The 14,647-nt window shown below is 34.8% G+C and overlaps 1 protein-coding gene across 1 annotated transcript in view; it reads left to right on the top strand.

Annotated features, from left to right (window-relative positions):
- Window positions 1–5,698, top strand: part of mspo (M-spondin) — a 163,916-nt gene extending 158,218 nt beyond the window's left edge. The window contains exons 5-6 of the mRNA XM_073957373.1: window positions 4,960–5,355; window positions 5,560–5,698. Of these exons, the coding sequence (XP_073813474.1) occupies window positions 4,960–5,355; window positions 5,560–5,572 (409 nt within the window). The 3' untranslated portion in view covers window positions 5,573–5,698. The remainder of the gene's footprint in view (window positions 1–4,959; window positions 5,356–5,559) is intronic.
- The last annotated feature ends 8,949 nt before the right edge of the window (window positions 5,699–14,647 follow it).

Below are 14,647 nucleotides of genomic sequence, written 5' to 3'. Positions count from 1 at the left end.
TATGGAAACCTCTATTCAGCCAGGCTGAGTTGAGGATTTCCTATGGAAACTTCTATTCAGCCAGGCTGAATTGAAGTTTTCCTAAAGGAAACCTCTATTCAGCCAGGCTGAATTGAAGTTTTCCTAAAGGAAACCTCTATTCAGCCAGGCTGAATTGAAGTTTTCCTAAAGGAAACCTCTATTCAGCCAGGCTGAATTGAAGTTTTCCTAAAGGAAACCTCTACTCAGCCAGGCTGAATTAAGGATTTCCTATAGAAACCTCTATTCAGCCAGTCTGAATTAAGGATTTCCTATAGAAACCTCTATTCAGCCAGGCTGAATTAAGGATTTCCTATAGAAACCTCTATTCAGCCAGGCTGAATTAAGGATTTCCTATAGAAACCTCTATTCAGCCAGGCTGAATTAAGGATTTCCTGTAGAAACCTCTATTCATCCAGGATTGAGGATTTCCTATGGAAACCTCTATTCAGCCAGGCTGAATTGAGGATATCTTATGGAAACTTCTATTCAGCCAGGCTGAATTGAGGATTTCCTATGGAAACCTCTATTCAGCCAGGCTGAATTGAGGATTTCCTATGGAAACCTCTATTCAGCCAGGCTGAATTGAGGATTTCCTATGGAAACCTCTATTCAGCCAGGCTGAATTGAGGATTTCCTATGGAAACCTCTATTCAGCCAGGCTGAATTGAGGATTTCCTATGTAAACCTCTATTCAGCCAGGCTGAATTGAGGATTTCCTATGGAAACCTCTATTCAGCCAGGCTGAATTTAGGATTTCCTATGGAAACCTCTATTTCCTATGGAAACCTCTATTCAGCCAGGCTGAATTGAGGATTTCCTATGGAAAACTCTATTCAGCCAGGCTGAATTGAAGTTTTCCTAAAGGAAACCTCTATTCAGCCAGGCTGAATTGAGGATTTCATATGGAAACCTCTATTCAGCCAGGCTGAATTGAGGATTTCCTATGGAAACCTCTATTCAGCCAGGCTGAATTGAGGATTTCCTATGGAAACCTCTATTCAGCCAGGCTGAATTGAGGATTTCCTATGGAAACCTCTATTCAGCCAGGCTGAATTGAGGATTTCCTATGGAAACCTCTATTCAGCCAGGCTGAATTGAAAATTACCTATGGAAACTTCTATTCAGCCAGGCTGAATTGAAGTTTACCTATGGAAACTTCTATTCAGCCTGGCTGAATTGAGGACTTCATATGGAAACATCTATTCAGCCAGGCTGAATTGAAGTTTTCCTAAAGGAAACCTCTATTCAGCCAGGCTGAATTGAAGTTTTCCTAAAGGAAACCTCTATTCAGCCAGGCTGAATTGAAGTTTTCCTAAAGGAAACCTCTATTCAGCCAGGCTGAATTGAAGTTTTCCTAAAGGAAACCTCTATTCAGCCAGGCTGAATTGAAGTTTTCCTAAAGGAAACCTCTATTCAGCCAGGCTGAATTGAAGTTTTCCTAAAGGAAACCTCTATTCAGCCAGGCTGAATTGAAGTTTTCCTAAAGGAAAACTCTATTCAGCCAGGCTGAATTTAAGTTTACCTATGGAAACTTCTATTCAGCCAGGCTGAATTGAAGTTTACCTATGGAAAGAAACTTCTATTCAGCCAGGCTGAATTGAAGTTTACCTATGGAAACTTCTATTCAGCCAGGCTGAATTGAATTTTACCTATGGAAAGAAACTTCTATTCAGCCAGGCTGAATTGAAGTTTACCTATGGAAAGAAACTTCTATTCAGCCAGGCTGAATTGAAGTTTACCCAGGCTGAATTGAAGTTTTCCTATGGAAACTTCTATTCAGCCAGGCTGAATTGAAGTTTACCTATGGAAACTTCTATTCAGCCAGGCTGAATTGAAGTTTACCTATGGAAACTTCTATTCAGCCAGGCTGAATTGAAGTTTACCTATGGAAACTTCTATTCAGCCAGGCTGAATTGAAGTTTACCTATGGAAACTTCTATTCAGCCAGGCTGAATTGAAGTTTACCTATGGAAACTTCTATTCAGCCAGGCTGAATTGAAGTTTACCTATGGAAACTTCTATTCAGCCAGGCTGAATTGAAGTTTACCTATGGAAACTTCTATTCAGCCAGGCTGAATTGAAGTTTACCTATGGAAACTTCTATTCAGCCAGGCTGAATTGAAGTTTACCTATGGAAACTTCTATTCAGCCAGGCTGAATTGAAGTTTACCTATGGAAACTTCTATTCAGCCTGGCTGAATTGAGGACTTCATATGGAAACATCTATTCAGCCAGGCTGAATTGAAGTTTACTTATGGAAACATCTATTCAGCCAGGCTGAATTGAAGTTTACTTATGGAAACTTCAATTCAGCCAGGCGGAATTGAAGTTTACCTATGGAAACTTCTATTCAGCCAGGCTGAATTGAGGATTTCCTATGAAAACCTCTATTTAGCCAGGCTGAATTGAAGTTTTCCTAAAGGAAACCTCTATTCAGCCAGGCTGAATTGAAGTTTTCCTAAAGGAAACCTCTATTCAGCCAGGCTGAATTGAAGTTTTCCTAAAGGAAACCTCTATTCAGCCAGGCTGAATTGAAGTTTTCCTAAAGGAAACCTCTATTCAGCCAGGCTGAATTGAAGTTTTCCTAAAGGAAACCTCTATTCAGCCAGGCTGAATTGAAGTTTTCCTAAAGGAAAACTCTATTCAGCCAGGCTGAATTGAAGTTTACCTATGGAAACTTCTATTCAGCCAGGCTGAATTGAAGTTTACCTATGGAAAGAAACTTCTATTCAGCCAGGCTGAATTGAAGTTTACCTATGGAAACTTCTATTCAGCCAGGCTGAATTGAATTTTACCTATGGAAAGAAACTTCTATTCAGCCAGGCTGAATTGAAGTTTACCTATGGAAAGAAACTTCTATTCAGCCAGGCTGAATTGAAGTTTACCCAGGCTGAATTGAAGTTTTCCTATGGAAACTTCTATTCAGCCAGGCTGAATTGAAGTTTACCTATGGAAACTTCTATTCAGCCAGGCTGAATTGAAGTTTACCTATGGAAACTTCTATTCAGCCAGGCTGAATTGAAGTTTACCTATGGAAACTTCTATTCAGCCAGGCTGAATTGAAGTTTACCTATGGAAACTTCTATTCAGCCAGGCTGAATTGAAGTTTACCTATGGAAACTTCTATTCAGCCAGGCTGAATTGAAGTTTACCTATGGAAACTTCTATTCAGCCAGGCTGAATTGAAGTTTACCTATGGAAACTTCTATTCAGCCAGGCTGAATTGAAGTTTACCTATGGAAACTTCTATTCAGCCAGGCTGAATTGAAGTTTACCTATGGAAACTTCTATTCAGCCAGGCTGAATTGAAGTTTACCTATGGAAACTTCTATTCAGCCAGGCTGAATTGAAGTTTACCTATGGAAACTTCTATTCAGCCAGGCTGAATTGAAGTTTACCTATGGAAACTTCTATTCAGCCAGGCTGAATTGAAGTTTACCTATGGAAACTTCTATTCAGCCAGGCTGAATTGAAGTTTACCTATGGAAACTTCTATTCAGCCAGGCTGAATTGAAGTTTACCTATGGAAACTTCTATTCAGCCAGGCTGAATTGAAGTTTACCTATGGAAACTTCTATTCAGCCAGGCTGAATTGAAGTTTACCTATGGAAACTTCTATTCAGCCAGGCTGAATTGAAGTTTACCTATGGAAACTTCTATTCAGCCAGGCTGAATTGAAGTTTACCTATGGAAACTTCTATTCAGCCAGGCTGAATTGAAGTTTACCTATGGAAACTTCTATTCAGCCAGGCTGAATTGAAGTTTACCTATGGAAACTTCTATTCAGCCAGGCTGAATTGAAGTTTACCTATGGAAACTTCTATTCAGCCAGGCTGAATTGAAGTTTACCTATGGAAACTTCTATTCAGCCAGGCTGAATTGAAGTTTACCTATGGAAACTTCTATTCAGCCAGGCTGAATTGAAGTTTACCTATGGAAACTTCTATTCAGCCAGGCTGAATTGAAGTTTACCTATGGAAACTTCTATTCAGCCAGGCTGAATTGAAGTTTACCTATGGAAACTTCTATTCAGCCAGGCTGAATTGAAGTTTACCTATGGAAACTTCTATTCAGCCAGGCTGAATTGAAGTTTACCTATGGAAACTTCTATTCAGCCAGGCTGAATTGAAGTTTACCAATGGAAACTTCTATTCAGCCAGGCTGAATTGAAGTTTACCTATGGAAACTTCTATTCAGCCAGGCTGAATTGAGGATTTCCTATGGAAACCTTTATTCAGCCAGGCTGAATTGAGGATTTCCTATGGAAACCTTTATTCAGCCAGGCAGAATTGAAGTTTACCTATGGAAACTTCTATTCAGCCAGGCTGAATAGGAGTTTACCTATGGAAACTTCAGGCTGAATTATAGAATTTAGTAAAAAATGGTGTCTTAACTACCCACCTCTTCTTGCTGTAGTGTCCTTGTAAAAATAAAATTGAAAAATTGCAAATTATTTTTGATGTGTTCATCGAAAACGATTTCACACACACACACTCCCACTATCTGCGAAATGAATAGTTAAACAAATAGTCACGAAGTTTTAATGTAACCCAGATACTACAACTAAAGGAGGACAAGGGCATAGAGAAAGTTGTTAGTTCTGCTGCTATTGACATATCAATTTTCAATAACTTTACATTCATACATTAAATGTGTATATATGAATGTATATTTATCATATTTTTTTCTCCATCGACTATATTTTTGCATCAATGGGTTCCTTTCAAAATTTTAAGTTTGAGTTATAATATCCTGTTTCTGAAGAAAGGTGTTCGTAGCTGATTTTGTGGTGTAAAACACCCTTCGTATCTCCATATTTTGTATGACCTGATGTTGTTGTTGTTGCAAACAAACCCCAAAAGCCCATTATTTAATGTTGTGTGAAAACCATAAAAAAATATTACAATTTATTTTCTCTCCCCCTCTCTCTTCTTGCAGGAACAACAATTCCCAGCCCTACAATGTGGTACCGAAAAACGATAAAAATGCCATTATGCAAAATATTGCCAACAGCTATAGACGCTCTGATTTAACAGCAGCACCAGCTTCGTCATCATCGTCGTCGTCTGCATCAGGAAATCAGGCATCCTCATCAGCCAACACCTATACGGCCACAAATCGCCGGCGTCGCACGAAACGTCCACGAGATTGTCGTGTTAGCCACTGGTCCGAGTGGTCAGCCTGCAGCAAGACATGCGGTATTGGTGAAATGCATCGATATCGTAAAGTGATTAAGCACGGCAAACGGGGTGGACGGCCATGTCCGCCATTGAAAGAGTCCAAATGGTGTGGTTCGGAAAAGGGTTGCCATCCACCAGAGACCTATTTTAATTGGTAAGTGGGATGTGAACAATTTTCCGGTTTTTCTGATTGAATTTTGTTGCCGTTTTTTTGAGGGACAAATTCAATTTTTGTTATAAATTTCATAAGCCATCAATCAAATTTGCTTTTCAATGTTATATAACATTTATGTGTGCACAATTTTTTAATGGAATTTAATATTTATTTAATTTTTTATTTTAATTTTTTTATTTACAGGTCTGATACATGAATCTAAACGAGATAACCAACCGTATAAAACCTCTTTCAAAAAGGCGTATTATTTTTTAGTTTTATTTTTTTAATAAAAAAATCAACACACATCCACATAAACATAGATACAAAAACACAAAATAAATATAAATAAGTAACAGTCCCAAAACCAGAAACAAACAAAAAATCCATCCCTTTTTTAGAAAACCCACAAAAATCCACACACATGACGATATATATAACAAAATATTATATATAAACAATTGTATTAATTTAACTCAAAAATTTACATATTAAAATATGAAAAACATAGATTTTAGGATATGAAACAAAAAACACACACAAACGTATATAAATACATTTACATATAAGAAAGATACAGTGGAATCTAACACAAAGGAATCTGAATAAAAAAAAACTGTAAATGATCAGTTGCCTCATGGAGTCCATATGGTTGCTGGCCATTTCTAATCCTCTTCCCTTACGTTAGGTTTCACTGTGTCTACGAGAGATGCAAGCGATTAAAAGTCAAGCGTTGAAATTATATTTTTTTGAACCAAAACGAAAAAAACGAAAACAAATTGTGGCAAAAAAACAAAACCAAATAAAAATTTAAACGATTTTTGGACAAAATTTAGCAAAGCACATAAAATGAAAAGTTTTTTTTTCATGTTGAAATAAATGTTCAAATAAATTAAATTGATTTAATTTAAAAACACAAACACACCAAAAAAAGAAGTTTTATTTATCAACAAGACTACACAAAAAATCAACAACAACAATAACAGCAGTAACAACAACAAGAACATCAACATAACATACCATGGACAATATAACAAATTTTTAAAAATAAATCACTTAATAAAATCCAATTACAAACATAAATTTTCAAACTAATTTCTTTTGAATTTTAAAGTGTTTTAATTTATAATTGTTTGGATTGGACAGGGGAACCTTTGGCAGATGGATTTTTACAATACGGAAAAATAAGGGAAAATAATTAGAAATTATTTGGCAGTTTTTTTATCAACAAAGAACATTGGGTAACATTTTGGTACCATTTTTTTATTCAATTAGAGTTTAAAGCAAAGATGTGTACCCAGCATGTCTCGTCATAAATACCATTCTTGTAAGAGTTTCTACTGTACATCATATATGATTTGTTATTTATTCTTGACTCATACAAAATACATTTTTTAAAATAAAAAATGCTTTCTTTTTTATTAAAAAAATACAAATTAAATATTTATTTAAATTACAAAACTTTTAAATTGCAATTGGCTTACAAACTGTTTTTTAATTGGTAACTTTATATTTCTCTAAAGAATGGCCTATAGAAATTCTTAAAACAACAACAGCAATGATAAGAAATATTTTCTTTTAAAAAATTCCAAAGAACAATACAAATAAAGTCCACGTACATATATAAACAAAGACAAAAACCAATACACACACACTTGTAAAGTTATTAGAGAGGTACAAAGATAAGAAGACAAGCTAGTAAAGTTTCAAAGCAAAAAAGAAAAACAAACAAAACAAAACAAAAACTCCCCCAAAAGAAGAAGAGAGTTCGAGGGGAATAAAAAAAGATAAAAGAATTTTGAAAGTTCAACTAAGTGAAAAGGATAATCTTCAAGAAGCGACAATGTTCTCTAACTCTATCTTTTATACACAGTATTTTTCCTAAAGAAAATACACCTCGTCTCAACACGCTTTAAAAACATGCGAAAACAGGCTTGTTCTCGGGCCTTCTGCAATAATAGGGTGCCATGGTGGTGCAATGGTATACACACCAGCCTAGCACTCTGCATGATCGGGTTCGATTCCCAGGCCAGGCAACATCAAATTTTCAACGGTGGCAAAATATCTCTCAGTAATGTTGGCGACATTTCCTAAGTATTTCAACCCTGAACAACTTCTCTATAAGTGGTGTCTTAAGACACGCGGGTCGCACTCGGCATTAAACAGTAGTTCGCATATCATAGAACTAATATGAATCGGGGTGCACTCATTGATATGAAAAAAGTCTCCCTTTGCCCTTCTGGGATGTTTGCGGAACAATTAATATTAATTATACATAGAGGTATAGAGAATTCTCGATTATCAATGAATGCACCCGGATTCATATTGGTGCAGTATATTTCTTACATAGACGACTTTAAATCCTAGCCAGAACGTTTTGTTTCATAAGCCGAACTAAGAATATAACTTCAAACGACCCTTTCTTCTTCCATTTTGAATGCCAACTATGTCTTTGCATTGAAGTCTAAGACAGTGGCTCGTATTGATATACCCTTCTAGTGGGGGCATCGTTATCAATTTTATTGGCATGACCCAGGCGACGACGTACGGAGGATCTGAAATCAAAACCGCAACTTTTTGTCACTGATATTTAATTTATTTATTTAAAATATTTATTATAATAACAAATCCCAAAACTTGGGTAAATACCTGGTAAATACCCAGTGAATACCTATTTTAGGTGTTTTTTGGGGTATTTAAAAATTTATTTTGAAATGAACATTTTGTTTTTATGTCATATATGTAGAAAAACAAAAACATAACAAAAAAAGAAAAGAAAATCGGTTTAAATTCGCGTTTTCAATATTTTATATGTTTTGTTAACGCCCACAGATGTGGGCAGCAGGCTGCAAAAAGTAAAATTTTTTCAGAGAGGACCAAATCTCAAGATAATCAACTAAAATCGAGAATATAGTCATTTGATATATGGAATACCATGAGACCTGTAGTACAGAATCCCACTACTGGTCCAGCAATGGTGTTTTCCTTCAAGGCGCAGTTCAACCAAGCGTTCTAAATGCTCTTAAATACAAGAAAGGATGCTGTTACTATTTTTAGGAGATTTGTCAAAATATGGTCCAAAATAGGTCTTATTTAAGCTATTTTCATATGTGAAATAAATAATTTTATTTATATTGAAGCTAAAATTTAGTCATCCACCGTTTACTACTCTAAATTGAGCATTGCATTTTATATAGTTTCTACCCACAGTTTGGATAAATTTCCGGGTATTTACCCACTTTTGCCCAACTGACCCATTTTAATGGTTACACTGTGCAACATTTTTAAGGTGATATTGTGCAAACAATTCGAACTGAGGATTTTTTGAAAGTACAGACCCAAACGACAAGAAACCCTAGTTGGGTTTTGTTGTGTCAGATCCAGCTCGGATTTTATGGCCCCATCTAAACATGGCTAAATATTGAGTTTTTAAAGAAATTCGAGGCTATATCTCTGAAACCAATGCGAATCTTCTTCTGACCTCTGAAGCAAATTTGTAGATAAGAACAAGAATAAAATATTTGAAGTAATAATGAACTCGAAAAACTACATTTATTGCCTTAAATTTCAAAATATATGCAAAAATTCCACAATTTTTATACATTTCACACCGTATCTACAAAACCGTTAATTTTTTCTGAATATTTTCTTTTGTAAAAATATTCCCTGGAATGTAATACACAACTCTTCAGAACATGTCATTGTTGTAAAATGCCTCTATGCCGTTGTTTTCAGTACATTTTTCAACGACGATTTAATAGAAATGTCAATAATGCAGTGAAATCTGAAATGCGAGAATAAACTGTTGGTGTGAACCGTGTTTGAAATACGTGTTGTAAAAGATATGATACAAAATACCGCTGAAACAACATGAAGTAAGTATTTTAGAGTTTCCGGATGTTCTAAAGAATTGTTGAGAACATTATTTGGACGATTTTTGGAAAAGGTTACTTGGTTCAACTCCCAATAGTTTAGCCGATACTGACCAGAATATCAGCAATTATGTAAAATTTTCTATATTTTATAGATTTTGATGCCATAGATGGAGTTTTTTCTATATGGTCTGTTCAAAGGATAAGTTCTACTAGTTCAGGGCTACAATATTGCCAAAGACAGCAAGGCCAAATTCTTAATCGTTTCTGAGATAAAGGCCCGATATATGCAAAAAAGTGTAATTTTAGCCCGGTTTAGATGCGGCCATAAAATACGAACTGGATCTGACAGGACAAAACCCTACTAGGGTTTTGGTAGTCTAAATATGTTCTATCAAAAAATGCACACTAGAAGTTGTTTGCATTTTCAGTGTTGCATAGTGTTATTTACAATTTGGGTACTTACCCTTTCCCATCTCTATTCATTTTCAACGCAAACAAACAGAGTTTTGTCTTACATGCTTTCGCAAATAGACTTTGATCTACTTGCAAACTCCGTCATTTCTAACACTTCTAAAAATTTCCACACTCGAAAACCTCTGCCCGAAAAACATTGCATTTATCTCTATATTTCTATGAGCTCTGATCCCCAAATATTTCAACAGTAGAGTTTGATTTTTGGTTGGTAGTTATGCTTTCAAACTTTCAAACGAAGATGAATAACAATGTACAACAAAATTGAACTTTTTTTAAATTACCCCACACAGATTATGAAAGAGGACCGAAAAAAAGAAGGCATGTGTATCGACGTTTTGAAAGTTTACGTCGGGAAGTAACCTAAATGGGCGTGGCAGGTTCCGCCCATTTCTACAGGTTTTGAAATGTTCGATATCAGATTCCTTGGAATTCTTGCATTTTAGGTATAAAGTGTCTTTGGCAATATTACTGACAACAATACGGGGTATATTTTTATGAAAAAAATTAACCCTCATGTGAGTCACTAAAAGGGTCTTTTTGGTCCCTTTTTTCAAAAACGTTTAAAACCTCCTTTAAAATATGATCGTATCAGATCAAAATATTCAACAAAATTATTTGTCATAAAATTTAACTATAGGTCCCCGAATACACCAAAACTCTAAACCATACCTTAACCCCAGGAATATGCCAAAAGTAAAATCACGTTTTAGGGTTAATGTTGTACTTTATCTGAGCTTATTAATTTTTGTCCCACAAAACTTCATTCTAGATAGAAGACGTCAAAGACAAAAATAATCTCCATCAAATTTCAATATAAGTCGCCAAATAAATGAAATATGTATTTACAATATATGTCAAGAAAATATATACATCAAATTTGCCAACAAAACACGCAAATGTTTTTTTAATAAATTTGTTTTGTTTTTTTTTTCGAGTTGATGCATGAAAGTAACATGAAGTGTAGTTTTAGACCAAAGGTGTTGTTAAAACAAGAAATATTCCACACAAAATTTCACTGTAAGTCCCAGAACAAACAAGATATCTAAGTAAAATACTTTGTTAAGAAAATTACGTTACAAAATTGGATAATATAGGTGGAAGTTATTTGTTAAACTTTTCGACTCTTAATTAAAATTTATTCCATACTGAGTCACTTTTTGGGGATTGTGTCAAAAGAAGAAATGTTCAAAATCAAATTTCATTATGAGTCTCTGAGCAAAAGAGATTTGTAGCTATAACATTTAACATCTCCAAAAGCTTTCGCTTTTTATATATGATTTAGGACAATATTCTACCGTTTTTATTCACATTTTCGTTATCTGCGGTCACAAAATATTTTTATTGATGTTTTTTCATAATAATTTCTTTCAGAAGCTCGATCCAAACTGCTTTTGAAATATCTATGGTGAATATATATAGGCAAAATATTGATAACCCAGATCGGACTTTGTAAAATTACGTATTTTAATACTATAAACTAAAATAACGTCATCAGGATAAGTCATAGGTTCCTGATATTGTATGTGAAAATGTTGGGATAGTCTATGGCTATTGTCCAGTGAATATATCTAACATACGAGTCCTAACATCCATGATTTTGGCATGGTCCTTAATACTATAATGATAGCATATACACCTGCTCTGGCAAAATTGACTGAATTAACCCAATGGCCATTATTAAAAAAAATTACCAATTTTGTTGGCATATTAAACTTGCTAAATTGATTGGATTTTATGTTGTTTTGTTTCCCCATCATAAGATAATCGAATTTCTGTTCAAGAAATGTTGTATTAAATATATTATTAAATAATTCCTACCATACACCCCCTCCAGAGGGGTAAGAGGGGAGAATGCTACGCTCATGGTTCCGTATAACAATCTTAGCAGCAGAACAAATGTGTGCACAGCACATTAGCTTGATATTTACACGTGAAATATTTGTGGCCACTTTCTCCATACAAGCGTACATTGTCCCAATTTCAACTTCTATATCTTAAAAATGGTAAATCCTACGAAAATATCATAAAGGTAAATTTTGTAGAATTCGAGGGGTACCGTTATATGGAAGATAAAAGAACAAGTGGACATTTACGGACCTATTCGGTTTCTTGATTTCAACAGACGACATATCAACTGAGGATTTCACCTCCATCAAGAATTTACACACTAATTTGTGTACTTACAAACGGTTTGATAAACTATATGGTGCAGGGTATAAACAAAGGAAAACGTTTCGAAAACTGCTTGGTAAACTTAAAAATGAAAATGTGTACTTTTGGGTACCGAAATAAACATTTCAAATGCGGTCACAGTTTTGGAAATTCGAACTAGGGGGACTAAACAATAAATCTGAAATTAAAAATGTGGGTTGCTGTTGATGTGAATACGGCCGATTTTTTGCAAATTCGCACTAAAGGTGTACGAACAGTGCTTAAATGAAATTAAATATCGATTAAAATAGGTACAAGTACTACAAAATTGTCAGTGTTCACTATTTCCATATTAAGTACTGTTTATTTGTATTGTATTCCCTATCCGCATACTAATTTGCGGTACAGCATAATTGTTTTGCACGGGTCTTCTTTAAAAATTTGCAATGAGTGAAGATTTAGTCTATTGTAGAGTTGCCAGGTCTAATACCGTCATAGCAGCCTTAAGGCCTGGGTACATAAGCTGCCTCGCCTGATTGCGTTGCTTTCCTGCTTCATTTCTGACATAATAAAAATAAAAGAATAAAGAAGGCCGAGTAAATTTCGATCTGGGTTTCCCTTTTCTTTTTTATTCGTTTACCAGAAACAAGCTAGGCAAGCATGCGAGGTAGCTTATGTACTCAGGCCTTTAAGTTCCAATCTTTGGGCTAAAGCAAATCAACTGATGCATTGCCCTTTCAGCATGTCGCCACAGGTCTTGCACAGTTCAGGAAGCACATCAGCTGTTTCTACTGCCTTATTATTCTTCAGTCAATTAATTGCACTCATGACCTCAGTTTGTCTAGGTTTTACACTTTCAAGACCGTTGTTTGGTTATGGTTCTGGGCTATATTCATCGCTGTCTATGAACAGGATTACTACGCAAATTTTAAGGCATTCGACCTGATCTCACTGTGCAACATTTTTAAGATAATCAATAATAATAATGTGCAAACATTTTGAACTCAGGATTTTTTGAAAGTACAGATCCAACCGACAAAAACCCTAGTTGGCTTTTGTTGTGTCAGATCCAGCTTGGATTGTATGGCTCCATCTAAATATGATTAAATATTGATTTAATTGATGATGCGTATTTTCTTCTGACCTCTGAAGCAAATTTGTAGATAAGGGCAAGAATAAAATATTTGGAAAAAATTAACTCGAAAAACCACATTTATTGCCCCAAATTTTATAATAAATATGTATATCTAAAAATTCCATAATTTGTATACATTTTGCACCTTGTCACCAAAACTGTTATTTTTTTCTCAAAGTTTTCTTTTGGAAAAATATTCGTTGGAATGTAATACACAACTCTTCAGAACATGTCTTTGTTGTAAAAAGCCTATATCACGTTGTTTTTAGTATGTATTTTCAACGACAATTTAATAAACATGTCAATAATGTGGTGAACTCCCTAATGCGAGAATAAACTGCTCGTGTGATCAGTGTTTGGAATGCGTGTTGTCAAATGTTTTAAACAAAATACCACTGAAACAACATGAAATAAGTACTTTTGAGTTTCAGAATGTTCTGAAGAATTGCTGAAAATATTATTGGGAAGATTTTTGCAACAGGTTATTTGATTCAACTCCCAATAGTTTAGCTGATACCGACCAGAATTTTAGAAATAATGTAAAATTTTCTATATTTTATCGATATCTATATTTTATCGATATTGATGCCCTAGGTGGAGTTTTTCTTATGAGGTCTTTTTAACTTATTAGTTATACTAGTTCAGGGCTATAATTTTGCTATATACAGCATAGCCAAATTCCTATTCGTTGCTGAGATAAAGGTCCGATAAATGCAAACAAATGTAGTTTTAGCCCGGTTTAGATGATGCCATAAAATCCGAACTAGATCTGACAGGACAAAACCAAACTACGGTTTTTGTAGTATCAATATGTACTTTCAAAAACTACATACTAGAAATTGTTTGCATTTCTGCATTATTTTCATAGAAGACAAGAATGGCTTTTGTGACTGAATCGTTCCAGTCACAAATCCGCCATCGTTACTAATTGGTTGGATATGTATATCTGACAGCATCTGTTCCCTGGTGTCTTTGTTCGTCTCTAGAGCAGGAAGTGTCTGTGCGGCTGTTTAATTTTGACTTACATACGCAATAGCATCTTCAAGCATAGATTCAACATCGCTCATAAAAGCTTGTACAAATGCATTATACTATGTATGTAGATGCCCTTGTTCGCCTCTAGAGGAGAATGTGCCTGCGGCTAGTCATCAGCTTCAATCTTCACTTTTTATTAAACGGTTTTTTTTAACTCAGCCTGTTTGTTTTATTCTTGGGTCAAATTTAGTACATCAAATTTCACCCTCTTCCTGTCAACCGATTAACCTGAAATTTTGTATACACTTTGGACTTTGGGGGCAATACAATTATGTTTATTCATTATCACTATAAATTCAAGATGGCGGCCGCTACAAAATGGCGGATAACGTAGGTTTTATCAATTCCATCAATATGGGTATCAAATGAAAGTGCTCAACCAGTAGAATACAATGTACTATATAAAATTAAAATCCAAGATGGCGGCCCCTACAAAATGGCGAATAACTTACAGCGAATCACATTAAAAGTATCCACATCAATTTCTTTTATTAAAACTGCTATTGCGAAGAGATAATTAATAATGCCGACTTCATTATTTTTTCTTTGCATTATTTTTATATGTCTTGACCTAAATATTATATAAAAATAGGTAAAAAACTTTTTAAGTTAAACGGTTTTA

The sequence above is a fragment of the Musca autumnalis genome, unplaced genomic scaffold, assembly GCF_047663935.1.
Source record: "Musca autumnalis isolate F117 unplaced genomic scaffold, ASM4766393v1 scaffold_5, whole genome shotgun sequence".
NCBI classification, from domain to species: domain Eukaryota; kingdom Metazoa; phylum Arthropoda; class Insecta; order Diptera; family Muscidae; genus Musca; species Musca autumnalis.
This window is presented reverse-complemented; position numbering and strand designations above follow the sequence as displayed.